General features: G+C 55.6%; 1 protein-coding gene across 3 annotated transcripts in view; it reads right to left on the bottom strand.

Moving 5' to 3' along the window:
* The window catches only part of cntrob (centrobin, centrosomal BRCA2 interacting protein), a 31,623-nt gene extending 4,828 nt beyond the window's left edge, over positions 1–26,795 (bottom strand). Inside the window, exons 1-18 of one of the 3 annotated variants that reach the window (XM_078427892.1) lie at positions 26,728–26,795; positions 24,909–25,620; positions 21,909–21,993; positions 20,152–20,233; positions 18,923–19,106; positions 18,119–18,235; positions 16,933–17,049; positions 14,735–14,833; positions 13,508–13,732; positions 12,366–12,512; positions 11,631–11,764; positions 9,128–9,253; positions 8,040–8,211; positions 5,817–6,378; positions 3,745–3,932; positions 3,058–3,148; positions 2,095–2,274; positions 264–393 (exon numbers count right to left, since the gene is read on the bottom strand). In XM_078427892.1, coding sequence (XP_078284018.1) covers positions 264–393; positions 2,095–2,274; positions 3,058–3,148; positions 3,745–3,932; positions 5,817–6,378; positions 8,040–8,211; positions 9,128–9,253; positions 11,631–11,764; positions 12,366–12,512; positions 13,508–13,732; positions 14,735–14,833; positions 16,933–17,049; positions 18,119–18,235; positions 18,923–19,106; positions 20,152–20,233; positions 21,909–21,993; positions 24,909–25,586 — 3,317 coding nt within the window. In that variant the 5' untranslated portion in view covers positions 25,587–25,620; positions 26,728–26,795. The remainder of the gene's footprint in view (positions 1–263; positions 394–2,094; positions 2,275–3,057; positions 3,149–3,744; positions 3,933–5,816; positions 6,379–8,039; positions 8,212–9,127; positions 9,254–11,630; positions 11,765–12,365; positions 12,513–13,507; positions 13,733–14,734; positions 14,834–16,932; positions 17,050–18,118; positions 18,236–18,922; positions 19,107–20,151; positions 20,234–21,908; positions 21,994–24,908; positions 25,621–26,727) is intronic. The other 2 variants (XM_078427893.1, XM_078427894.1) reach the window with 2 other exon arrangements.
* Positions 26,796–26,814: the final 19 nt, after the last annotated feature.

Genomic DNA, 26,814 nt, shown 5'->3' with positions numbered 1-26,814 from the left:
CCGTGGTCGGGATGGAACCCGGGTCTCCGGCGCTGCATTCGCTGTAAGGCGGCAACTCCACCGCCGCGCCACCGTGACTGCCCAGTCTTAGACAAGAGTGGTTTTCCTGCAATGCTGCTCTAATGCAACCATTGCCTCCAAGTCCTCCCAGCAACGTCTCACATGAAAGGAGATGTAAAGGTTGCTTGTGTTTGGAGCTTCAGTGGCGCAGGAGGCCGGCTGCTGTGTTTGTGTGCGCGCTTGCCCTTCGCTGCTGCACCAACCTGTCGCCCTGGTGGTCCCTCAGGTAGGTGAATAACTCGTCCATGGAGGGCACTGGGCAGTCCGGCGAGCCGCTGTACGCACCCAGCAGTCTCGAGAGCTCCCCAACCTGCTTGGGTGACAGCACTCCGCCTGCAGAGGAGGTGAAAGAGCAGCGTCTCAATACGAACGCAACGCCGGAATGCAAAGTTTCGTTTAGAGTTTAAAGTTTAGAGATACAGCGCGGAAACAGGCCCTTCAGCCCACTGAGTCTGCACCGACCAGCGATCCTTGCAGCGGTGGAGTTGCTGCCTTACAGCGAATGCAGCGCCGGAGACCCGGGTTCCATCCCGACTGCGGGCGCCGTCTGTACGGAGTTTGTACGTTCTCCCCGTGACCTGCGTGGGTTTTCTCCGAGATCTTCGGTTTCCTCCCACACTCCAAAGACGTGCAGGTTTGTACGTTAATTGGCTTGGTAAATGTAAAAATTGTCCCTAGCGTGCAGGGATCGCTGGTCGGCACGGACCCGGTGGGCCGAAAGGGCCTGTTTCCGCGCTGTATCTCTAAAACGAAATCATTAACATTACCCTACACACACACACTAAGAACAATTTTGTGCATTTTGTACCGAGCCAATTAATCTACAAACCTGTACGCCTTTGGAGTGTGGGAGGAACCCACGCAGGTCACAGGGAGAACATACAGACTCCGTACAGACAGCACCCGTAGTCAGGATGGAACCCGGGTCCCTGGCGCTGTGAGGCAGGCAGTAGCTCTACCGCTGCGCCACCCTGCCACCCGTGTATCAGGGATTAGATTATAATCCACCGTCTCCCACCCCTCAGCTCAGGAAATCTGCCACTCGCACGGCAACATACAGCCACTCTTGTTTTAGTTTTAGGTTTTACAGATACACCGTGGAAACAGGACCTCCGGCCCACTGAGTCCTTGCCGAGCAACGATAACCCAGGCACTGGTTCTATATCCCACACAGTAGGGGCAATTTACAGAGGGCCAGTTAACCTACAAACCCGCACGCCTTTGGAGTGTGGGAGGAAACCGGAGCACCCGGAGGTCACGGGAATAACGTGCAAACTCCGTAGGGGCAGCACCCATAGTCAAGATCGAACCCGGGTGTCTGACTTTATCAGGCAGTAACTCTACCGCATCACCACCGTGCCGCCTTGAATGCTGCCCTTTTGCCAATTAAACTTTGTCTCAAATTTATCATGGTGATCGTCATTTCCAAATCCCTCTACTAAGAACTGTACAGCACAGCAACACCGACCCTGCTGACCCTGGCACCAGTAACCAACACCCCCCCCCTCCCCTCCCCACAGATCCCTGCCTCCAGCAAACTTCCCACCCATCCCCCCTCCTCCCCACCCACCCTACAGGTCCCTGCCCCCCTCCCTCCTTCCCACCCACCCCACAAATCCCTGCCTCTAGCAACTCCCCAACTGCCCCTCCTCCCTACCCACCCCACAAATCCCTGCCCCCTTCCCTACCCACCCTACAGATCCCTGCCTCCAGCAATCCCCCCCCCCCCCCCCACCACTGTGCGTCTATGTACCTGCTCTGTGGGGTAGGGGTGCTGATTCCCGCAGTGTGTGGGCATCGGCTCCGAGAGGCCGACCAGTACCTTGCGCACGGCACAGCCCGCGGCCCCCCTCCCTCCCCGGGCCCCCGCTCCCTCCCCGCGGGTCGATGTACCTGCATTGTGGGGGTGCTGGGGCGGGTGCCCGTGCTGTGTGGGCACCGACTCTGTGCGACCGACCTTGACCTTGCGCACGGCACAGCCCGCGGCCCCCCTCCCTCCCCGGACCCCCGCTCCCTCCCCGCGGGTCGATGTACCTGCATTGTGGGGGTGCTGGGGCGGGTGCCCGCGCTGTGTGGGCACCGACTCCGTGCGACCGACCTTGACCTTGTGGACGGCGCTGCCCGCCGCCCGTCCGCTCGACAATTGCCCGGCGGGTTGGGGCCTGACCGCCGCGTCCCGGCCGCTGGACTCGTCCGGCGATGCCGCGGGGCCCCCTGGCAACGGCAGGGAGAACACTCTCAGATCCCCACCCTTCAGCCACCGCCGCGTAAAGAGCTGAAGTCATCCACTTGTGTGGTTTCAGTGTTAGAGATACAGCGTGGCAATGGGCCCTTGGGCCCACTGAGTCTGCACCGACTAACGATCACTCTGTGCACGAGCTCTATCCTACATTGTGTGCAGTTTTGGTCTCCTAATTTGAGGAAGGACGTCCTTGCTATTGAGGCAGTGCAGCGTAGGTTCGCCAGGTTAATCCCCGGGATGGCGGGACTGTCGTACGAGGAAAGATTGGAAAGACTGGGCTTGTATTCACTGGAGTTTAGAATGATGAGAGGGGGATCTTATAGAGACGTATAAAATTATTCGTCGCCCATTCCTTCTCTCCCGAGATGCTGCCTGACCCGCTGAGTTACTCCAGCATTTTGTGTCTACCTTTTTTCCTTCAGAGCTATTGTCAGCTGTCCCAGGCTCAGAGATACACAAATGACAAAGGACTCTCCTGCCAAGATCACACAGGAGCACGGCAACTCTTTGCTAGCCGGTCCCAGAGGAGGATCTATGATCACACACTACAATCATCCCACTCTCTTTAGTCTTCATCCCAAGTGTAAGCACTTGAAAGCTGTCACACTATACTCTGCGGCCTGTTCTCTTGGCACGACCTGGTGTGCTGGTGAATGGTTTGATTGTGCTCCTGAATGGTATAATTTGGCTGGACAGCATGCAAACACATCTTCTCACTGAATGGTGATAATAACAAGACAAGAGGAGAACCTTACCTTTCTGGGTCTCAGCACCCTGTGGCGTTAAGCTGAGGGTCTCTGCGTCCGAGCTGGTATCCACAGGTTCGCTCGGAGATCGGTCCAAAAGCTTGGAGAGAGAACGTGGTGAGTTTAGCTTAGTTCAGTTTGGAGAGACAGCACGGAAACAGGCCATTCGGCCCACCGAGTCCGTGCCGACCAGCGATCCCCGCACATTTGCACTATCCTACACCCACTAGGGTTGCCAACTGCCATAATAAGCAACCGACAAAGGGGAGATTTTAAAATACTGTTTTTAACATTTTTATTTTAAGTTCAAACTAGACCAAGTGGACCCATTGGGCCCAAACGTCTCCTGCATTGGTGCAGCAACCCCCCTCAGCCTCATATTCTCCTTCCTCTCTCCTTCCTCCCCCCCTCCCTCCTCCCTAGGAGATAGATTTAAACTTTAAAATGTGAATAATTTAAAAAATATAACACCGATTTCAATGAAACTTCTTCCATTAGCACCAAAGGGACGACGGTGAGTAAGGTGGGCCTAAAATTATCGCGCTATCGCGTACCGTTTTGGCTGTAGTTCAGGAACAAACAAACAAACAAACAAACAAGGGTTTTGGCATATAGATAACAATAATGGTAGGCGGAACCCTTGGCCCAGATGCATGCAGGGATGTGGTCTCCCAGGGCGGGGGGGGCGACACCTACCATCTGGATGTAGTACTGCAGCTCGCTGCCCCGCGGGCTCTGGTCCTGGGAGGACTGCCCAGCTGACAAGTCCAGGCTGCTGTCCGCCGTGGTGCCACCCTCACCCGGCCGTTGGTACTGGGCATCTCCGCCGGGCACGGCCTCCGTGAACGGGTGCTCGGCCAGCTCCTGAGGGTGGGGGCCGGGGGCTGCGGAAACAACGGGGGGGGGGGGGGGGGGAGGAAAGGGGGGAGCGGTGAACTACCGGCACGCTTCCTGAGCCCCCCACTAGTGCCACCGGTTTGTCAGGGTGGGGGCTGTGGGAAGTACGGGGGGGAGCAATGGGGGGGGGGGGGGGGGGGGACTCCTGGCAGACTCCCTGAATGACAGTTGCTCATGGAGGAGACCGGGGGCTGGGAGAGGAATGGGGGGGGTCAGTGAACTCCTGGCAGACTCCCTCAACCCGCGGCAAGAACGGGGGGAGCGGTGAACTACCGGTACGCTCCCCGAACCCCCCCAACTTGTGCCGCTGGTTTGTCAGGGTGGGGGTCGGGGGCTGTGGGAACAACGAGGGGAGGGGGGAGTGATGAACTACCGGCACGCTCCCCGAACCCCTGAACTTGCGCTGCCGGCTCGTCAGGGTGGGGGCTGTGGGAACAACGAGGGGAGGGGGAAACAATGAACTACTGGCACGCTCCCTGAACCCCCCCCCCACTTGTGGGGGCTGCGGGAAGAACAGGGGGAGATGGGGGAGGGCGGGAGAGTGGTGAACTGCCAGCAGACTCCCTCAACCCCACGTGCGGCTGGCTGGTCAGGGTGGGGGGACCGGGGCGGTGAAATCCCAGCAGGCTGAACCCCCCCTCCCCCCCCATGGTGCCATCAGGGTGGGGGCTGCAGGGAGAACGGGAAGATCTCGGAGAAAACCCACGGGGAGAACGTGCAAACTCCGTCCAGGCAGCGTCCGTGGTCGGGATGGAACCCGGGTCTCCGGCGCTGCGTTCGCTGTGAGGCAGCAACTCGACCGCCGCGCCACCATGACCGCCCTCGTGGTGAACTCCTGGCAGATTCCTTGAGCCGCCAGCTGGCCAAGGCAGTGTGGGTGGAGTAGAGTAGGGGGTGGTGGTGGATATAGAGAACCCCTGGCGGACACCCTAAACTCCACCCATGCCCCAGCACCTCAAGGTGGTGGCTGGGGGTTGTGGGAAGAACAGCCGGGGGGGGTGCGGACGGACGGTGAACTGCCGACAGACTCCCTGAACGTCTTGCTTGCCATCTTCGGACGTGGAATTGGGAACAAGCGTCAGGAGGTCACGATGCTGCTCCTACAAGAGTCTGGTCAGGCTGCGGTTGGAGAACGGCGAGCAGTTCCGGATGCCCCATTGCCGGGAGGCTTTGGACAAGTGTGAGGAAGAGGTTTCTCCGCAGGGAGAGGTTGGGCAGACTCACGTTGTTTTCTCTGGAGCGTTGGAGGGAAGATCTGATAGAATTGGTGCTCGACACTGATCAGCCAAAACATCACGCCCACCTGCCTAATATGCCTAATATGCTGTTGGTCCTCCCGTGACCACCGTTAACATTTTCCTGTGACTTGTGCCACAGTCGACCTTCTGTCGGTTCGGACCAGACGGGATAGCCTTTGTTGCCCTCGCGCATCGATGAGCCTTGGGCGCCCAAAACCCTGTCTGTCACCGGTTTGTGGTTTGTCCGTCCTCGGACCACTGTCGGTTGGTACTCACCACTGCTGACCGGGAGCACCCCACAAGCCTTCCGTTTCAGAGATGCTCTGACCCAGTCGTCTGGCCACAACAATTTGGCCCTTGTCAAAGTCGCTCAGGTCTTTACTCCTGCCCATTTCTCCTGCATCCAACACGTCAACTTTAAGAATTTACTGTTCACTTGCTGCCTAATATATCCCACCCCTTGACAGGTGCCAATGTAACAAGATAATCAAAGTGATTCACTTCGCCTGTCAGTGGTCATGATGTTTTGGCTGATCGGCGTATGTGCTCTATGTGGGTTAGAGGTGGCGGTGTTCCGGGGGCAGAGTGGGTGGGAATGTCGGCTTGGGGGGGGGGGGGTGGGTTTAACGTTACCTGTGATGGTCTCGTCCACCTGCGGTTCCAGTGGCTGGAAGCTGGCGTGGCTGAGGAAGCTGTAGTTGAGGATCTGGCTGAGGTCCTCCATGCGGTGAGTGTTGGACAGCAGAGGGGGCATCGCCCGCTGGCTCTGGCCCTGGCGGTCCACCGCGGACGCCAGCCGCTCGGCGTCGCCGCCCGCGCAACGTGGCTCCGGGGGGCGGGAGGACTGCACCACGGGCTGCAAGGGAATGGCCCGAGGGAAGCCGGCACGTGGGTCCCGGCTCTCCGGCGGCCGGCCGCTCTCCGGCCCGCCCCCGGGCGCCTGGTGGTCGGGCATCTGCCCCCGCGGGCGGGGGTCTACCCCCGGGGCGTCCCTGACCAGCGGCGGCCTGAGGGGGTCTCCGCCGACCGGCGCTGGGCAGGAGGAGGGGGGATGCTTCAGCCAGTGGCCCTCCAGGGCGGGAGGTCCGGAGCACCAGGAGAGGTCGCTGTCCGTGCCGCACTGAGGCCCCGGCGCCGGCAGGCTCCGGTTCAGCTCTTGGTAGACGGGCACCAGGCCCTGGTGCAAGGCGGGAGGCTGCGGGAGAGAGACACAACCCGGCTACAACCGACGACCCATCCACCACGGGGCAACAGGACATTTTGACAGGACGTTCCCACTAGTGCGGGAGTCTGGGACCAGAGGGCATTTCGCAGCGGACTTCAACGCCGACATACCAGCAAAGATACTAGAGGAGCAAGATGGACCACTCCGTCGAAATCGCCTGTGCTGAAGTGTAGTGCGCACAGGAGCGTAACGGCCGCCATTTTAGTAAGCAAAACCCGCCGTTCGCTCTGCCTCCCGCAGTGTAATCAGTGTTGTGGGGGAACAGTATGTGTGATGATACCATTAAAATGCAGAATATATCTCATCTATCAATTCACAGGTTTTTGTTATTTTTCTTTTTAAATGTTTCTGCAAGTTTCTGCCTACTAAAATGGCGCAGTGACGTACTACAGTTTTTAGGGTCGAGTGGTCTATCTTGCTCTGCTCTATTATCTTTGCATACCAGGTATGAACATTGACTTCTCTAACTTCAGGTAGTCCCTGCTTTCCCTCTCTATCCCCTCCCCCTTCCCAGTTCTCCCGCTAGTCTCCCTGTCTCCGGCTACATCCTATCTTTGTCCCGCCCCGTCCCCTGAAATCAGTCTGAAGAAGGGTCTCGACCCGAAACGTCACCCATTCCTTCTCCCCAGAGATGCTGCCTGTCCCGCTGAGTTACTCCAGCATTTTGTGTCTACCTGGGACCAGAGGGCACAGCCTCGGGAAACAAGGACGCACCTTTAGAAAATAGATGGGACAGGAATATCTTTAGTCAGAAGGTGGTGTCTGGTCCAGAAGTGAAAAGAGGGAAGGAGGAAAAAAAGAGAGAGATGGGGAGAGAATACATCTGTGTGGCAGAGTGGCCCAGGAGCGGCAGGGTGGCGAAGCGGTAGAGTTGCTGCCTCACAGCACCAGAGACCCGGATTCCATCCCGACTACGGTTGCTGTCTGTACGGAGTTTGTACATTCTCCCCGTGACCTTTCTCCGGTATCCAACAAAACTCCAAAGGTGTGCGGGTTTGTAGGTTCATTGGGTTATGTAAATTGTTCCTAGTTTAGTTTAGAGATACAGCGTGGAAACAGGCCCTTCGGCCCACCGGGTCCGCGCCGACCAGCGATCCCCGCACATTAACACTATCCTCCACACACTAGGGACAATTTTTACAGTTGCCGAGCCAATTAACCTACAAACCTGCACGTCTTTGGAGTGTGGGAGAAAACCGAGGATCTCGGAGAAAACCCAGGCAGGTCAGGTGGAGAACGTATAAACTCCGCACAGACAGCACCTGTGGTCGGGATGGAACCTGGGTCTCCGGCGCTACATTCGCTGTAAGGCAGCAACTCTACCGTTGCGACGTAGACTAGTGTGTAGGAAAGGACTAATGTATCGGAATAAAACTGCAGGTGTTGGTTAAAATCGAAGATAGACACACAATGCTGGAGTAACTCAGCGGGTCAGGCAGCATCCCAGGAGAGAAGGAATGGGTGACGTTTCGGGTCGAGACCCTTGTTCAGACTGAACTACTGTAAACGGGCGATGGCTGAGTGATGCGGACTCGGGGGGCTGAAGGGCCTATTTCTAAACCAACCCCTTCACCCTGGGCGCGGCGTGATACGACAGCCCTGGAGACAGCGAGCTGCGGCCCCTCTCCTACCTGCAGTCGCTGGGGGCCGTGGGGAAGGCTTTCAGACATCAGCACCTTGAGCGCTTCGTTCCAGTGAGACTGCATCATGGCCTGCAGCCTGGACACCATCTCGTTCCGCTGCACCTCCAAACTCCGCCTCACTGCCAGCAGCCGGCCCGTCTCCTCCTGCCCCTTGGCCAGCCTGCCGGGGTGGGGAGGGGGGGGAACGTGGGCAGGGCGAGGGCAGGGGGGCGAGGGGGGGGCAAGGAAGGTGAGGGAGGGGGAGGAGAAGACAGTGTTGGGGGGGGGGGGGGGTGCAGAGAAGGTGAAGGAGGGGGAGGAGAGGGCCGGGGGGAGAAGAGGGGCGGACCGGACAGGAGGGGTGAGGGCGGGGGAAGGGGGAGAAGAGGGCGGGGAGGGGGAGAAAAGGGTGGGGGGAGGGGGAGAAGAGGGAGGGGGGAGGGGGAGAAGAGGGCGGGGGAGAAGAGGGCGGGGAGGGGGAGAAGAGGGTGGGGGGAGGAGGGGTGGACAGGACAGGAGAGGTGAGGAAGGGATGGGAGTGGAGGTGAGGATGGGACAAGAAACAAGAGACGAAAAGAGAGGGAGGAGAGAACGTGAGAGAAACAATTTACGCAGCAGTTTATGCCACCTCAGGACTTGCTAGTCCAATCACCATGTTAACCGCACCATGCACTGCCGCGGGCAAGTGGAAACTCTGCAGTGGGGCGGTCGTTAAGTCACCGGATTAAATCCCGAGGCTTGGCTGATGACTGAGAGGGGAGTTTGAATCCCTGCGTGCAAACCCGGGGCTTCACCTGAAACTCAACGTGCACCGTGGGGCTACAAGCACAGGCCAGAGGCTGTGATCAACTCACCAACCAACCTCCCCCCACCCATCCACTCCATCTACACCACACGCTGCCTCAGCAAGGCCGCCAGATGCTGCCTGACCAGGGTTACCCCAGTACTTTGTTTCCCTTCAGACACTGCCTGACCTGCCGAGTTACTCCAGCACTCTGTGTCCCTCTACACATTCCACCTGACCCGCCAGGTTATCTCAGCACCTCCCTCGGGGACTGTGTTTGGAGAGGGCAGCCGGCGATGCCCACGGCCCCTACCTCAGCTCGTAGCCCTCCATCACGTGCCGATGCTTCTCCTCCCGCTCCTGCGCCTCCAGCTTGAACTGTGCCAGCTGCCTGCCCATCTCATGCTCGTGCTGAGTGCCCAGCTGCATCATCTGCTTCCTGCAAGGGAGGCAACGAACCGTCAGTCTGCAATGTTTAGTTTAGTTCAGAGATACAGCGTGGAAACAGGCCCTTCGGCCCTTGCCGACCAGCGATCCCCGCACACTAACGCCATCCTACACACACAATAGGGACAATTTTTACATCTACCAAGCCAATTAACCTACATACCTGTACGTCTTTGGAGTGTGGGTGGAAACCGAAGATCCCGGAGAAAACCCACGCGGGTCACGGGGAGAACGTACAAACTCCGTACAGATGGCACCCCGTGGCCGGGATGGAAGCTGGGTCTCTGGCGCTGTGAGGCAGCAACTCTACCCGCTGCCTTCAATGGTTCGGCCGTAAAATTAATCTTCACGGGTGCATGGTAGCCCGGCAAGTGGGGAAGGTGGTAGGTTTGTGGAAAGATTTTAAGACGCTGAAGGGAACCATTTATGCCGCTGTGCCCGTGCAAGAGGGAAACGAAGATAAGACACAAAATGCGGCAGTAACTCAGCGGGACAGGCAGCATCTCTGGAGAGAATGAATGGGTGGCGTTTCGTGTCGAGACCCTTCTTCAGACTGACTCCAGCTTTTTGTGTCTATCTTGGTCTGCAGTCCCTTCTCACACAGAAGAGGGAAATGAGGCTGCTCTCCTGAACACACCTTCCACCGTGGAAGGGCGGCGCGGTGGCGCAGCGGTAGAGTTGATGCCTCACAGCGCCAGAGACAAGGCGACTACGGGCGCTGCCTGCATGGAGTTTGCACGTTCTCCCCATGGGTTTTCTCCGGGTGCTCCGGTTTCCTCCCACATCCCAAAGGCGTACAGGTTTGTCCATTAATTGGCTTCTGTAAATTGTCCCTAGTGTGTTCAGCCCACCAAGTCCGCGCCAATCAATGATCACCTTGTGCACTCGTTCTATCCTACACACTAGGAACAATTTACAGAGGGCAATTAACCTACAAACCTGCACGACTTTGGGATATGGGAGTAAACCTGTGCTGGGGGAGGGGGTGTGTTTAGTCGAGTTTAGAGGTGCTATTGTTTAGAGTTTAGAGGTGCTATTGAGGCAATGCAGCGCAGGTTCACCAGGCTAATCCCCGGGATGGCGGGACTGTCATATGAGGAAAGGTTGGAAAGACTGGGCTTGTATTCACTGGTGTTTTGAAGGATGAGAGGGGATCTTATAGAGACGTATAAAATTATACAAGCTACGTAGATGCAGGAAAATTGTTCCCAATGTTGGGGGAGTCCAGAACCAGGGGCCATACAGTCTAAGAATAAAGGGGAGGCCATTTAAAACTGAGGCGAGAAGAAACTTTTTCACTCAGAGAGTTGTGAATTTGTGGAATTCTCTGCCACAGAGGGCAGTGGGCGATTTACTGGATGAATTTAAAAGAGAGTTAGATAGAGCTCTAAGGGCTAGCGGAATCAAGGGATACGGGGAGAAGGCAGGCACGGGTTACTGATTGTGGAAGATCAGCCATGATCACAATGAATGGCGGTGCTGGCTCGAAGGGCCGAATGGCTTCCTCCTGCACCTATTTTCGATGTTTCTATGTCTATGTTTCGATTATTGTCACTTTTACCGAGGTACAGTGAAAAGCTTTCTGTTGGTTGCTATCCAGTCAGTGGGAAGATTATACATGATTACAATCATGCCGTTTGCAGTGTACAGATACAGGATAAAGGGAATAGCATTCAGTGCAAAGATATGTCCGATTAAAGTTAGTTCAAAGGTCTCCATTGAGGTAGATGGTCGGTCAGGGCCGCTCTCTAGTTGTCGATAAGATGGTTCAGTTGCCTGATAACAGCTGGGAAGAAACTGTCCCTGAGTCTGGAGGTGTGCGTGTTCACACTTCTGTACCTCTTGCCTGATGGGAGAGGGGAGAAGAGGGAGTGACCGGGGTGAGACTGGTCCTTGATTAAGCTGCTGGCCTTGCCGAGGCAGCGTGAGGTGCTGGGGGAGAGGGCGGGGGTGGGGGGGTCGCATTTACCTGTGCTGGGGTTGGAGGAGGAAGGTTTGTTCACCTGTGCTGGGGGAGGGGTTTACCTGTAGTGGGGGAGGGGAGGTGGGGGCGTGCTCACCTGTGCTGGGGATGGGGTTACCTGTGCTGAGGGTGGGGGAGGTGGGGGCATACTTACCTGTACTGGGGGATGGGGTTACCTGTGCTGGGGGCGGGGAGGTGGGGGCGTGTTCACCTGTGCTGGGGGAGGGGTTTACCTGTGCTGGGGCTACCTGTGCTGGGGGAGGGGGAGGGGGAGGTGGGGGCGTGCTCACCTGTGCTGGGGGATGGGGTTACCTGTGCTGAGGGAGGGGGAGGTGGGGGCGTGCTCACCTGTGCTGGGGGATGGGGCTACCTGTGCTGAGGGTGGGGGAGGTGAGGGCGTGCTCACCTGTGCTGCTCGCGGATGGCAACCATCTGCCGGGTGCTGTCCTCGTGGATGGTCGTCAGTCGCTCAGTCACCTGTTGCTCCAGCGCCACCTTAAACTCCGTCTCAGCCTTGACTCTCTGCGACTCGAAGCGAGCCTGTGGCGAGACGGACACATAGACAGCTGGATGGGGGGAGGAGATGGTGGAGTCCAGGGCAGTGGGAAAGCTGTGTTGGTTTGGTAAATGTGAAAATTGTCCCTCGTGGGTATAGGATAGTGTCAATGTGCGGGGATCGCTGGTCAGCGCGGACCCGGTGGGCCGAAAGGGCACGTTTTTGCGCTGTATCTCTAAACTAAACTCAACTAAAGTATGATTCAGCAGGGTTCAGAGCGCAGGGCACTGATTCCACGCTGGGCCGCACGCAACAGCAGCAGACACCACCCAGGGAAGGGGAATCAAGCACCAGAGGACATAGGTTTAAGGTGAGGGGGAAGATTTTATAGGAACCCGAGGGGTAATTTTGTTTTTTTTACACAAAGGGTAGTAGGTATATGGAACGAGCTGCCAGAGGCGGTAGCTGAAGCGGGTATTATCGCAACGTTTAAAAAACATGTGGACAGGTACGCAGATAAGAACGGGTTAGAAGGATATTTGGCAAACGCAAGCAGGTGGGGCTGGTGTAGACGGGGCATGTTAGTCGGTGTGGACAAGTTGTATTGGAGGGCCTGTTTCCATGCTGTGTGACTCTGTCCCTCACCTTCACGAGGCTCAGCTCCATCTGCAGGCTCTCCTTCTCGCGACTGACGGCGTCCAACTCGCCCTCCAGCCGCTGCATCTCGGTCTGGACGGCCGACAACACCTGCTGCCCATCCTGTGCCCGCTGTGCCTCTCGCTGTCTGGCCGCCTGTACAACAGGGAGAGACAGTGGGTACAGCTGGCTGTGTGTGTGTGTGTACAACAGGGTGAGACAGTGGGTACAGCTGGCTGTGTGTGTGTGTGTACAACAGGGTGAGACAGTGGGTACAGCTGGCTGTGTGTGTGTGTGTGTGTGTGTGTGTGTGTACAACAGGGTGAGACAGTGGGTACAGCTCATGGTATGAATGTGTGTGTGTACAACACGGTGAGACAGTGGGTACAGCTAGCTGTGTGTGTGTGTGTGTACAACACGGTGAGACAGTGGGTACAGCTGGCTGTGTGAGTGTGTGTGTACAACAGCATGAGACAGTGGGTAGACAATAGACAATAGGTGCAGGAGGCCATTCGGCCCTTCGAGCCAGCACCGCCATTCAATGTGATCATGGCTGATCATTCTCAATCAGTACCCCGTTCCTGCCTTCTCCCCATACCCCCTGACTCCGCTATCCTTAAGAGCTCTATCCAGCTCTCTCTTGAATGCATTCAGAGAATTGGTCTCCACTGCCTTCTGAGGCAGAGAATTCCACAGATTCACAACTCTCTGACTGAAAAAGGTTTTCCTCATCTCAGTTCTAAATGGCCGACCCCTTATTCTTAAACTGTGGGCCCTTGTTCTGGACCAACATTGGGAACATGTTTCCTGCCTCTAACGTGTCCAACCCCTTAATAATCTTACAGCTGGCTGTGTGTGTGTGTGTGTACAACAGCGTGAGACAGTGGGTACAGCTGGCTGTGTGTGTGTGTGTGTGTGTGTGTACAACAGCGTGAGACAGTGGGTACAGCTGGTTATGTGTGTGTGTGTGTGTGTGTGTGTGTGTGTGTACAACAGGGTGAGACAGTGAGATAGACCTCATTGTGTGACGAAGGGTCTCGACCTGAAACGCCAGCAGTTCATTCTGTGCTGAGATGCTGCCTGAACGGCGGAGTTATTCTGGCGTGTTGTGTCTCTCTAAAGTCCAGTCTAATGCACAGACTGATGTTTACCCGCTCCTTCTCGGCGTCCTGCTGCAGCTCGGCCTCCTGCTGGCTGCTCCTCTGCTCCAGCTGCTCACGGGCGTCCCGCTCCTCCAGCAGCTGGGCGTGCAGGGCCTCGGCCTGCTTGCGCTCCTGCAGACGGCCGCCCTCCGCCTTGTCGCATTGGGCCTGCAGTGCCAGGCCGCGCCGCTGCTCCGCCTGCAGCGCCTCGCCGAGCCTCCGGGCCTCCTCCTCCTGCGGGGTGGGGAAGAGAATGAGCACGGTGGCGGTAGAGCTGCCGCCTCGCAGCGCTTCATACAATCATGAGTGACACGGGTAGAATTAGGCCACTCAGCCCATCAAGTCTACTCCGCCGTTCAATCATGGCCAATCTATCTCTCCCTCCCAACCCCATTCTCCTGCCTTCTCCCCATAACCCGACACCCGTACTGATCAACAATCTATCTATCTCTGCCTTAAAAACATCTACTGACTTGGCCTCCACAGCCCTCTGAGGCAAAGAATCCCACAGATTCACCACACCAGGGACCCGGGCTCCATCCCGACTACGGCTGCTCGTCTGTACAGAGTTTGTACGTTCTCCCCGTTTCGTCCCTGCGTGGGTTTTCTCCAAGAACGTCGGTTTCCTCTCACACTCCAAAGACCTGCTGGTTTGCAGGTTAATTGGCTTGGTATAAATGTGAAAATTGATCCCAGTGTAGGATAGCGTTATTTAGTTTAGTTTAGGGATACAGCGCATAAACAAGCCCTTCGGCCCACTGGGTCCGCGCCGACCAGCGATCCCAGCACACTAACACTATCCTACACCCGCTAGGGATAATTTTTACATTTACCAAGCCATACTACTATCTACCTCTTTGGTGATCCTCGGACTTTCCTTGATCAAACTTTGCTGGCTTTACTTTGCACTAAACGTTATTCCCTCATGTACTGTACACTGTAAACGGCTGGATGGTAATCATGTATTGTCTTTCTGCTGACTGCATAGCACGCAACAAAAGGTTTTCACTTTACCTTGGTACAATAAACTAAACTGAAACTGAACTGATCACGTGGGCAGCAATTGATGTGGTGAGTACGTGCAGCCTCTGGGGACCCAGGTTTGATGCTACCCTCCGTGTGGAGTTTGCACGTTCTCCCCGTGGCCACTGGTGGGATTGCTCTGCTGTCACTCTCATCCTCCATGCCCCGAACGTTAAAGAAGCCGTTCCCCCTTTCGGTCGTCATTTTCCTTACCAACAAACCCATCTCCTTCTCCAGCTGCTCCTTCTCCTCTTGTTCCTTTGCCAGCGCTTGGGTGGCCTGGGACAGGTGGTGCTCAAAGTTCAACACTGCCTGAAAGGGGAAGCAGAAGCAGAAAGCTAGTCAACTTCCCGCTGACTGGAAGCTCTCTCCCTTCCACTGAGCGCAGTCCTAACCCCCCTGGCCGGGCATTGACAGGGAACGGGGCAACGTTGCCGGGCCTCGAACACCGGACGGTCTAGTCCACAAGCAAGAGACAGTGAGTAGCAAAGATACTAGAGGAGCAAGATAGACCACTCGACCCGAAACACCGTAGTGCGTCATGACGCCATTTTGAAAGGCAGAAACATTTAAAAAGAAAAAGAACAAAAATCTGTGAATTGATAGATGAGATATATCTGCATTTTAATGGTATCATCACACATACTGTTCCCCCACAACACTGATTACACTGCGAGAGGCAGAGCGAACGGCGGGTTTTGCTTACTAAAATGGTGCACTACACTTCAGTATAGGCGATGTCAACGTAGTGGTCCATCTTGTTCCTCTAGTATCTTGGTGAGCAGGGAGACCCGTGCCGCCGTGAGCGTAGGGAGATTGCCGAACGCGTGGGGGATCCCGCGACACTGAGGGGAAGATGTTGTCAAAGCTGGGATGGATGAAGGGAAGATTTACAAGGATGCTGCCAGGACTCGAGGGCCTGAGCTACTGGCAGAGGTTGAGCAGGCTGGCGCTTGGAGGTTCCTTGGAGGTGGACACAAAATGCTGGAGTAACTCAGCGGGGGGGGCAGACAGCACCTCGGGAGAGAAGGAATGGGTGATGTTTCAGGTCGAGACCTTTCTTCAGACCGAAGAAGGGTCTCGACCCGTAACGTCACCCATTCCTTCACTCCAGAGATGCTGACCCGCTGAGTTACTCCAGCATTTTGTGTCTACCTTCCATTTAAACCAGCATCTGCAGTTATTTTTTTCCCTACACATCAATTCCTTGGAGCGCAGGAGGATGAGGTGTGATCTTATGGAGGTGTACAATGTCACGAGGGAATAAATGGGTAGATGCACAGAGTTTCTTGCCCAGAGGTGGGGGGAAGTCCAGAACCAGAGGCCATAGGTTTAGGGTGAGAGGAGAAAAGATTTGATAGGAACCCGAGTGGTAACTTTTTTCACACAGAGGGTGGTGGGTGTATGGAACGAGCTGCCAGAGGAGGTAGTTGAGGCTGGGACTGTCGCGGTACATGGATAGGACAGGTTAAGAGAGATTATGGGCAAACGCAGGCAGGTGGAACTAGTGTTGGTTGGCGCATGCAAGCTGGGGCAAAGGGCCTGTTTCCGCGCTGTATGACTCTCTGACATCACTGGCCACTGGGACCTCCCTCACCACAGGGGCCAAGAAGGCAGCCAGGCAGCCAGGCACCACCGCGGCTGGGAACGCCAATAATCGCTGCCCCTGCTGCTGATGCCCGCATTCAGAGACTGAGAGCAAAACGTTCACCCATATTTTCAGGGGAGGAAATCTCCCTTCCTTTTCCTTTAGGTCCTCTGCAAATTGCCCACGAGTGCGTCGGGAGTAAGTGGGACGACAGAGAACTGGTGTGAATGGGTGATCAATGGTGGGCAGGCATGGGCTCAGTGGGCCAAAGGGCCTGTTTACTTGCTCCATCTTTCAATCAATTAATTCAAACAAAATGCATAAGAGCTGGTCGAGATGGAGAGGTTTAGAGAGCAAGCTCCTGGGAGCAGAGCCGGGGGGGCTGAGGTTTCACCAGCCTCTGATGGTGGGAGATGACGGGGAGCGGGGCAGGCCTCATTTCTCCTCAGTGGCCCTCAAGGGTAGGGTTGCCAACTGTCCCGTATTAGCCGGGACAACCCGTATATTGGATTGTCCCGTACAGGACCGCGCTTGCCACGTATTAGGCCTGTGGAGGGCGCTAGAAGCCCGGACACTGTAGGCCTGGGGGCTGCTGTAGGCCTGGACAGTGTAAGCCCAGAGGCCCAGGCACAGCCTAATGGAGGTTGCATAGCAACCCGCCTGCCGGTTCGGGCGGCCACCATTGGTGGAGCGGGAGCACGTGGCCGCTGGCTGGGTGAGGGGCGGTGACGTCACCTTTTGTCCTTTATTTGGGAGTGAGGAAGTTGGCACCCCTCCTCGAGGGTCAGATGTCCTATCTCCCCCCCCCCCACGCCGCCCATACCTGCTGGCGCTCGCCCCGCTCCCGCTCCACGGCCTGGTGCTCCTCCTGCAGCTGCCTCATGGCTTCGCTCCTCTCCTCGTCGTGCTTCTTCCAGCCCTCCACCACCTTCACCAGAGTCTGCCAGCCCGCGCGCGCAACAAAAAACAGAGCACAGGGCGCAAGTTATTTCTTTAAGCAAACGGTTTTACAAAATCTGACGAGGGAAATGGACACACAAGAGACTGCAAGATGCTGGAATCTTGAGCAATCATGAATCAGTCTGAAGAAGGATTCTGACCCCCAAAGTCATCCATTTCCCTCCGCAGATGCTGCTCGATCTGCTGAGTGGCTCAGCAGTAGAGTTACTGCCTCACGGCTCCAGGGACGCGGGGACTATAGGTGCTACCTGTACGGAGTTTGTACGTTCTCCCTTTGACCACGTGGGTTTTCTCCGGTTTTCTCTCACATTCCAAAGACGTACACGTTTGTAGGTTAATTGACTTGGTATAATTGTAAATTGTTCCAAGTGTGTATGTAGGGTAGCGTTGGTGTGAGGGGATCGCTGGTTGGCACAGACACAGTGTGCAGAAGGGCCTGTTTTCACACTGTATCTCTAAACTAAACTAAAAGTTTATATCACCAAGTGCTGGAGTAACTCAGCAGGTCGGGCAGCATCTCGGGAGAGAAGGAATGGGTGACGTTTCGGGTCGAGACCCTTCCTCAGACTTCATTCATCAGTCTGAAGAAGGGTCTCTATCCGAAACGTCACCCATTCCTTCTCTCCCGAGATGCTGCCTGACCCGCTGAGTTACTCCAGCATTTTGTGTCTGCCTTGAATTTAAACCAGCATCTGCAGGTTTTTTTCCTGCTCATATTTCGCTTGGGTAGTTTACACCCCAGCGGTATGAACATTGACATCTCTAACTCCAGATAGTCCCTGCTTTCCCTCTCTATCCCCTCCCCCTTCCCAGTTCTCCCACTAGTCTTCCTGCCTCCAACTACAGTCTATCTTTATCCCGCCCCCTCCCCTGCCATCAGTCTGAAGAAGGGTCTCGACCCGAAACGTCGCCCATTCCTTCTCTCCCGAGATGCTACCTGACCCGCTGAGTTGCTCCAGCATTTTGTGTCTCGCTCTGATGGGATTAGTGTACACGTTTGTGCCGATGGCTGGAAGGTGCGTTTGTGGCGGTTTGAGCCGTGGACGTACCTTATCCAGCTGCTCGATCATGATATCCTTCTTCCGGTCGGCCGACACTGCCACAGCCAGTTGTTGCTGGAGGGCCAGGATCTTGTTCTGCAGGGCCTGAATCTGTTTTTCACAGTGCTGAGAATGAACGGGAAGAGAAAGAATCAGAGCTCAGCGTCAGCGCGCTCGATCCCGGACGGCAACCGAGAGAAAGACGCGGGAACATCGGCCCCGGAGAGGTGCACGGAGAAACTGGACATCAACTATGAGAATAGGCGAGCCACGAGATATTGCTAGGACGGTGCTAGTGTACGGGGTGATCGCTGGTCGGCGCGGACCCACTGGGCTGTTTCTACGCTGTACAGGTGCTCCTCAACTTACGATGGGGTTACGTACCGAGAGACCCACCGTAAACCAAAAATATCGTAGGTCGAAATGCATTTAATACACCTGTTCACATGGCCGCAAGCAAGCTGCGGCTCGCTGCCGTTTGCACTATCGCAACGTCGAAATATCGCAAGTAGAAGCATCGCAAGTCGGGGAGCATCTGTATCTCGAAAGTCTGACGATCTCGGAAAAAACCCACGCAGGTCACTTGGAGAACGTACAAACTCCCTACAGACAGCACCCGGGTCTCTGGAGTTGTACGGCAGCAACTCTACCGCTGTGTACTGCGCCGCCACTGAAATTTAGTTTGATAATGCCTCCTTTTGAAACATCCTGGGTGGTTCCACTAGATTGGAGGTGCTATTTGAGTGAAGGTCTCGGTGGAGAGGTCTCCGAGAGGTTGCAAAGTTGCTACCACAGAGCCACATCGTCCCTCACCTTTCTCCTCGTGCGCTCCTTGTCAAGAGTGTCCCTCAGGATCTGATACTCGTAGACGGACTCAGCCACCGATCCCGCCCTTGTCCCAAGCTGCATCCGGGAATACCGGGGAAAGAGTACGGCTTCGTCCAGTCCCAGGATGGGTGCCGGCGGTGACACGGATATCTCCTGGAATGCTTTTGCACTGTAGCAAAAAACAGGTGGAGTCAGGTGTGCGTAATTATCATTTGTACTGACTGATGAAATGCTGACTTACAGCAGCAGAAACAAGCTCATAAACGCAATACACAAGAAATGGGAGCAGAATTAGGCCATTCGGTCCATCGAGTCAACTCCGCCATTCAATCATGGCTGATCAGGGCGGTCACGGTGGCGCAGCAGAAGAGTTGCTGCCTCACAGTGAATGTAGCGCCGGAGACCCGGGTTCCATCCTGACTACGGGTGTTGTCTGTATGGAGTTTGTACATTCTCCCCGTGACCTGTGTAGGTTTTCTCTGAGAGTTTTGGTGTCCTCCCACACTCCAAAGACGTGCAGGTTTGTAGGTTAATTGGCTTGGTAAATGTAAAAATTGTCCCTAGTGGGTGTAGGATAGTGTTAGTGTGCGGGGATCGCTGGTCGGCGCGGACCCGGTGGGAAGGGCCTGTTTCCACGCTGTATCTCTGAACTAAACTAAACAATTAAACTAAATCTATCTTTCCCATCATCCCCATTCTCCTGTTTTCTCTCTGTAAATTTTGACAACCGTACTATGCAGGTACCTGTCAATTTCCACTTTAAAAATATCCAATTAGCCTCCACAGCCGTCTGTGGCAATGAATTCCACAGATTCACCACCCACTGACTAAAGAAATGTTTCCTCATCTCCTTTCACCGAGTCCGCTATGACCATCGATCACCCAATGCACCAGTTCTATCCTACATACTTGGGAAAATTCACCAAACCCAATTAACCTACAAACCTGTACGTCTTTGGAGTGTGGGAGGAAACCGGAGCACCCGGAGAAAACCCACGCAGTCACAAGCAGAACATACAGACTCCGTACAGACAGCAGTCGTTGTTAGGATGGAACCTGGGTCTCTGGCGCTATAAGGCAGCAGCTCTACTGCTGCACCACTGTAGTTATTGACAACTTACTCACGCGGACGGATTCAGCCGGGGGCTCACCCCTCACAGCAGGACCCCTCCCCAAAACCATGCAGGGGCTCTGGGCTCCGACCCCTCACCCACCTGAGCAGGGCACTGGTGCAGTCGCTCTCGAACGAGTCGCTATTCCTTTGCTGCTGATCGGCCAGGTTGATGGCATCGTTCCCTGCAGAGACGGCGCACAATTACTCCCGAGGACCATAGAACAGCGGACACAGAGTGCTGGAGTAACTCAGCGGGACGGGCAGCAACTGGAGAGGAGGAATGGGTGACGTTTCGGGTCGAGACCCTTCTTCCGGAGCTCCCGGTGAAAACCCACGCAGGTCACAAGGAGAATGTACAAGCCCCGTACAGATAGCACCCGTAGTCGGGATGGAACCCGGGTCTCTGGCGGTGTGAGGCGGCCACTCTAGCGCTGCGCCACCACGCCGCCCTTCTTGTGCAATCAGTGTGACTCAGGGACGGGCCGCCTAACTTCGAGAAGTTGGCGGCCCTTGCTGGAGACCGACTTCGAGAGCTCCACCGGACATCATGTAGCCCACGATCCCTTTGCCAGGGATCGACCGCTTAGCTCTACCGCGGGTGCCTGCGGACATTAACATTAAGTGGCAGCACGGTGGCGCAGCGGTAGAGTTGCTGCCTTACAGCGAATGCAGCACCGGAGACTCAGCTTCGATCCTGACTACGGGCGCTGTACTGTACGGAGTTTGCACATTCTCCCCGTGACCTGCGTGGGTTTTCTCCGAGATCTTCGGTTTCCTCCCACACTCCAAAGACGTACAGGTTTGTAGGTTAATTGGCTGGGCAAAATGTCCCTAGGGTGTAGGATAGTGTTAATGTGTGGGGATCGCTGGGTGGCGCGGACCCGGTGGGCTGAAGGGCCTGTTTCTGCGCTGTATCTCTAAATCTAAATCTAAAAAAATCACGGAGCTCGCAGTCTCTGGTCAGAGACCGACTTCGGGAACTCCAAGCCGCGGGATCTTCGACCGCCGGCTGCGGGAGCTTCGATCACACCGACCGCGGATAGTTGACTGCCCCGACCGCGGGAGAATAGAAAAGAAAGCGGATTGGACCTTATTTCCTTCAATCGCAGTGAGGAATGTGGGGAATCCGCTGTGGTGGATGTTTATGTTAACTTTTATGTAGTTGTGTGTCTTGTTGCTTTTCTTTTTAGTATGGCGGTGTGGTAATTCGAATTTCACTGTACCTTAACTGGTACACGGGACAATAAACTGAGCTTGAAACCGGAGAAAACCCTGCACGTGATCCATATCGCTCCATGTCACTGGAGGAACATACAGACTCCGTACAGAGTTTGTATCCGAACCCGGATCCCTGGAGCTGCAAGGCTGCAACTCTACTGCCGCGCCACTGTGCTGCCCCAGAAGGAATAACCCAACTGGACCTGTGAGGGTAGACACAAAATGCTGGAGTAACTCAGCAGGTCAGGCAGCATCTCGGGAGAGAAGGAATGGGTGACGTTTCGGGTCGAGACCCTTTCGGGTCTCGACCCGCAACGTTACCCATTCCTTCTCTCCAGAAATGCTGCCTGACCCGCTGAGTTACTGCAGCATTTTGTGTCTACCTTCGATTTAAACCAGCACCTGCAGTTTTATTCCTATGGACCTGTGAGGGAATGGATCTCTTTAGCCACAAGCACCCTGGCAGCCTCCGGTCAGCAAAGCAGGTGCAACAAGCAAATTGCAGTAATGTAATGTGACAGCTTGGGGTGGTGGTGGGGGAAGGAGATGGGCAACAGACACAGCATTTACCCCTGTGCGAATCTCTCCTTATCCCCCCCCCATCCTCTCCCAGCGCCTGAGAAGCAGCTGGATACTCACTGTCGGTGAGATCCTGGGAGAACCTCAGCATGCTCTGGAGGTGGGATCGCACCGACTCCATCTCCGAGATGTGCCTGGACCCAGCCTGGGGCAGGAAGAAAGAGACAGAAAGAGTCAGAGAGATCCAACTGCAGCCCACTCCCGTAGTGGTAAAGCTGTGGTTCCACTGGGACAGAGATGCTGGAGCCATTCCACGCCTCATTGTTGCTCTGCCATGCAATGGCTGATCTTTCACCATTTATAGAGTCATAGCGTGATACAGTGTGGAAACAGGCCCTTCGGCCCAACTTGCCCACACCGGCCAACAATGTCCCAGCTACACTCGTCCCATTTGCCTGCGCTTGGTCCATACCCCTCCAAACCTGTCTTATCCATGTACCTGTGCAACCGTCTCTTAAACGATGGGATAGTCCCAGCCTCAACTACCTCCTCCGGCAGCTCGTTCCATACACCCACCACCCACTGTGTGGGAAAATTACCCCCTCAGATTCCTATTAAATCTTTTCCCCTTCACCTTGAACCTGTGTCCTCTGGTCCTCGATTCCCCTACTCTGGGCAAGAGACTCTGTGCATCTACCCGGTCTATTCGTCTCGTGATTTTGTACACCTCTATAAGATCGCCCCTCATCCTCCTGCGCTCCATGGAATAGAGACCCAGCCCGCTCAACCTCTCCCTGTAGCTCACACCCTCTAGTCCTGGCAACATCCTTGTAAATCTTTTCTGAACCCTTTACAGCTTGACAATTTAGTTTAGTTTAGAGATACAGCGCGGAAACAGGTTCTTTGTCAGTGCCGACCAGCAATCCCCACACACTTACACTATCCTACACACACTAGGGACAAGAGACAATGATACCAAGCCGATTAACTTACAAACCTGTATGTCTTTGCAGTGAGGGAGGAACCCGGAGAAAACCCATGCAGAAAACCGACAAACATACAAAATCCACAGACAAGAACCCGTAGTCAGGATCGAATGCAGGTCGCTGGTGCTGGAAGGCAACAACTTTATCGCTGTGACACCGTGCCTTTAGAGATACAGCGTGTGAACAGGCCCTTCGGCCCACTGAGTTCATGCCGACCAGCAATAACCTGTACACTAGTTCTATCCTACACATGAGGGAATGTTGGATGAAACCTCAGTACCTGGAGAAAACCCACAAGAACATCGCAAACTGTGAACATACTCGGGAGACAGTCCCCGACCTGTACACAGAATCCGGATACACTTCTGCAAATCCATCAAGGACGCCAAGAGACAATCCCACAAACAGACTGCACAATCGGCTGTCCAATGCAGCAAGGCTTGCATGCTGTACCAGGCTACAGAGTAGAGTAGGGCAGAATCACTGGCAACCACCTATCCCTGCCCGCAACAATGCGTTCTTCATTCAATTGATGAAGGGATATAGCATGGATGCAGGCCCTTCAGCCCACCCGTCGATCTATGTTAGCCCACTTTCACAAGCCTCCCTCCACACCAGGGACAATTTACAGAGGGCCAATTAACCTACAAACCTGGGATGTGGGAGGAAACTGGAACACCTGGAGAAAACCCACAGTCAATAGACAATAGGTGCAGGAGGAGGCCATTCGGCCCTTCGAGCCAGCACCGCCATTCAATGTGATCATGGCTGATCATTCTCAATCAGTACCCCGTTCCTGCCTTCTCCCCATACCCCCTGACTCCGCTATCATTAAGAGCTCCATCTAGCTCTCTCTTGAAAGCATCCAGAGAATTGGCCTCCACTGCCTTCTGAGGCAGAGAATTCCACAGATTCGCAACTCTCTGACTGAAAAAGTTTTTCCTCATCTCAGTTCTAAATGGCCTACCCCTTATTCTTAAACTGTGGCCCCTGGTTCTGGACTCCCCCAACATGGGGAACGTTTCCTGCTTCTAACGTGTCCAACCCCTTAATAATCTTATATGTTTCGATAAGATCCCCGGGAGAACCTGTAAACTCCACACAGACAGCACCCGAGGTCAGGATCGAACCCAGGTCTCTGGCGCTCTGTGGCAGCAGCTCTACCAGCTGTGCCACTCTATCACCCATTCAATGTCCATATTGGAGTGGTCAGTTAAATTATTTCACCTGCCCCCAACACCCATCTCTTTCCTAAATCATTAACTTCTAACACCTCCCTGCTCCGTGAATCATCTCTTGATGGGAATATTTATCTTCTATTTACCCCATTCAATCAGCAGCAGTAAAATAGATGAGGTCTGTCTGTATCTTCCCTTTTATTCTGCACTCTGTATCTTCCCCTTTGCTTTATCTATTAGACTTGAGCTTGAACTGATTGTATTTGTGTACAATATATTGGATCTGTTTGGAAAACAAAGCTTTTCACTGTTCAGGAAGGAACTGCAGGTGCTGGTTTAAATCGAAGATAGACACAAAATGCTGGAGCAACTCAGCGGGTCGGGCAGCATCTCTGGAGAGAAGGAATGGGTGACGTTTCGGGTCGAGACCCTTCTTCAATCTGAAGTAACAGAGTTACTCAAGCATTTTGTGTCTATTTCTTCATTGTACCTTAGTATACCTGACAATAATAAACCTAAACTGTCTTCATACGGCTAGAGTCATAGAGCATGGAAGGCCATGGGCAAGTAGGGCCGAAGGGCCTGTTTCCACACAGTCACGTCAGCACAGCAATAGTGTTGGACGCAGCGCCGAGTTCCATCCCGACTACGGGCACTGTCTGTACGGAGTTTGTATGTTCTCCCTGTGGCCTGCGTGGGTTTACTCCGAGATCTTCGGTTGGCTTGGTAAATGTAAAAATTGTCCCTAGTGGGTGTAGGATAGAGTTAATGTGCGAGGGTCGCTGGTCGGCGCGGACCCGGTGGGCCGAAGGGCCTGTTTCCGCGCTGTATCTGTAAACTAAACTGAACACGCGCTGTATGATTGTAAGGAGAGTGTGCAATCTGGCACAGGCACATGGCAGCAGCTTTGACAATCACTAGGCTGCTGATCACTACAGGCAGAGGCTGAGATTTACCTTGGGACCAATGCTGGTTTCCACCCTCTGTGACACTTTCTGGGTCATCTCCAGAGCCAGCGCCTCCAGGTCCTGGGGTGTCAAGCGTCCGGTCGAGGCCGCGTCTTTGGAGGCTTGGGCCAGTCCCAGGTGTCGGGAGGTGACGGCGTCCACGGCTGCCGATCGAGACCCCGGGGGACAGTCCGTCGACAGGATGTGGGGCTGGGAGCCGGGGATGGCAGACGCAGGCCTGGTGATGTGGGAGGGTTGCGGGCCGGTCGAGGAACTGAGCTCCGCGCCTCTTCGATCATGTTTTGAGGAGAACATGGAGGAAGAGCAGGAAGAGGCCGGGGCGGAGACCGGGCGAGGACCGTCCCTCGCTGGCCGCCCGCTGCTGCCGTGCTGGCCCGTGGGTTCGCGGCGGGCGCCCGCGTGGGTCTGCGCGCTGCCTCTGTCTGCCGCCGTGATCTCCAGCGCCAGGCGGCGTCCCGCTTCCAGCTGGCGGCACGACTGCAGCGACGCGTACAGCCGGGCCGTGACCAGGGAGGAGGGGGAGAGCGCCGAGCGCGGGCTGGCAGGCAGTGAGCGGGGCGCCGTGGCTGGGCCGGCGCGGGGGCTGGCGGGGGCAGAGCTGGGTGCGGAGAGGGCCAGCGGCTCAACGTCACTCATCAGGTCCTCCGGTCGGATCGGGCAGTCCATCCGTTCCAAGTCCCTCCGCGTCTCACACCAAATCCTGTCAGGAAAACCACACAGAAGGTAAGACTTTGCTGCCTGACTTGCCTGGTGTTCTGTTGACAGGACAAGAGTGTGGCTGGCAGCGGCTGAAACCTTCCCTTAGCAGCGGTAATGAGGGGGGCGAACCGCAGAGTGTGGCCGATCAAACACTCGTGGGCTTAATAGACAATAGGTGCAGGAGGAGGCCATTCGACCCTTCGAGCCAGCGCCGCCATTCAATGTGATCATTGTTGATCATTCTCAATCAGTACCCCGTCCCTGCCTTCTCCCCATACCCCCTGACTCCGCTATCCTTAAGAGCTCTATCCAGCTCTCCCTTGAATGCATTCAGAGAATTGGCCTCCACTGCCTTCTGAGGCAGAGAATTCCACAGATTCACAACTCTCTGACTGAAAAAGTCTCACCTTCTGTCTCCCTCCCTCTCTCCTTGTCTCCCACCCTCTCTCCCCCTCCCCTCTCCCCCTCTCTCCCTCTCCCTCCCTCACCCATTCCCCCCCATTGTGCCCGCTCCATCTCACTCTCCCCCTCCCTCTCTCTATCTCTCTCTCTCTCACCTTCTCCCTCTCACCCTCTCTCTCTCTCACTCCCTCCGCTGTCGTCCGTGTCGCGCTCCCTCCCCCTCTCTCTCTCCCCCCGGCTGTAGCTCTCTCTCTCTCTCACCCACCCTCTCTCTCTCCCCCCTCTCCCTCTTTCTCTCCCCCTCTCTCTCCCCCCCCCCGTGTGTGTGGTGTCTCCAGCTCTCACCCTCTCACCTGTCTCTCTCTCCCCTTCTCCCTCTCCCTCTCTCCCCCCCCTCGGCTGTAGCTCTCTCTCTCTCACCCACCCTCTCTCTCTCTCCCTTCTCCCTCTCCCTCTCTCTCCCCCCGGCTGTAGCTCTCTCTCTCACCCACCCTCTCTCTCTCTCCCTTCTCCCTCTCCCTCTCTCCCCCCCCTCGGCTGTAGCTCTCTCTCTCTCACCCACCCTCTCTCTCTCTCCCTTCTCCCTCTCCCTCTCTCTCCCCCCGGCTGTAGCTCTCTCTCTCACCCACCCTCTCTCTCCCCCCTCTTTCTCTCCCCCCCCCCCCCCCGTGTGTGTGTGTGGTGTCTCCAGCTCTCACCCTCTCACCTCCTGCCTCTCTCTCTCTCTCTCTCTCTCTCTCTCTCCCCGCGCGCTGCCCCTGGCAACCGCCGCCCGCGCGAGCACCGCGCTAGG

This window comes from Rhinoraja longicauda, chromosome 34 (assembly GCF_053455715.1).
Source record: "Rhinoraja longicauda isolate Sanriku21f chromosome 34, sRhiLon1.1, whole genome shotgun sequence".
Classification (NCBI taxonomy): Eukaryota; Metazoa; Chordata; class Chondrichthyes; order Rajiformes; family Arhynchobatidae; genus Rhinoraja; species Rhinoraja longicauda.
This window is presented reverse-complemented; position numbering and strand designations above follow the sequence as displayed.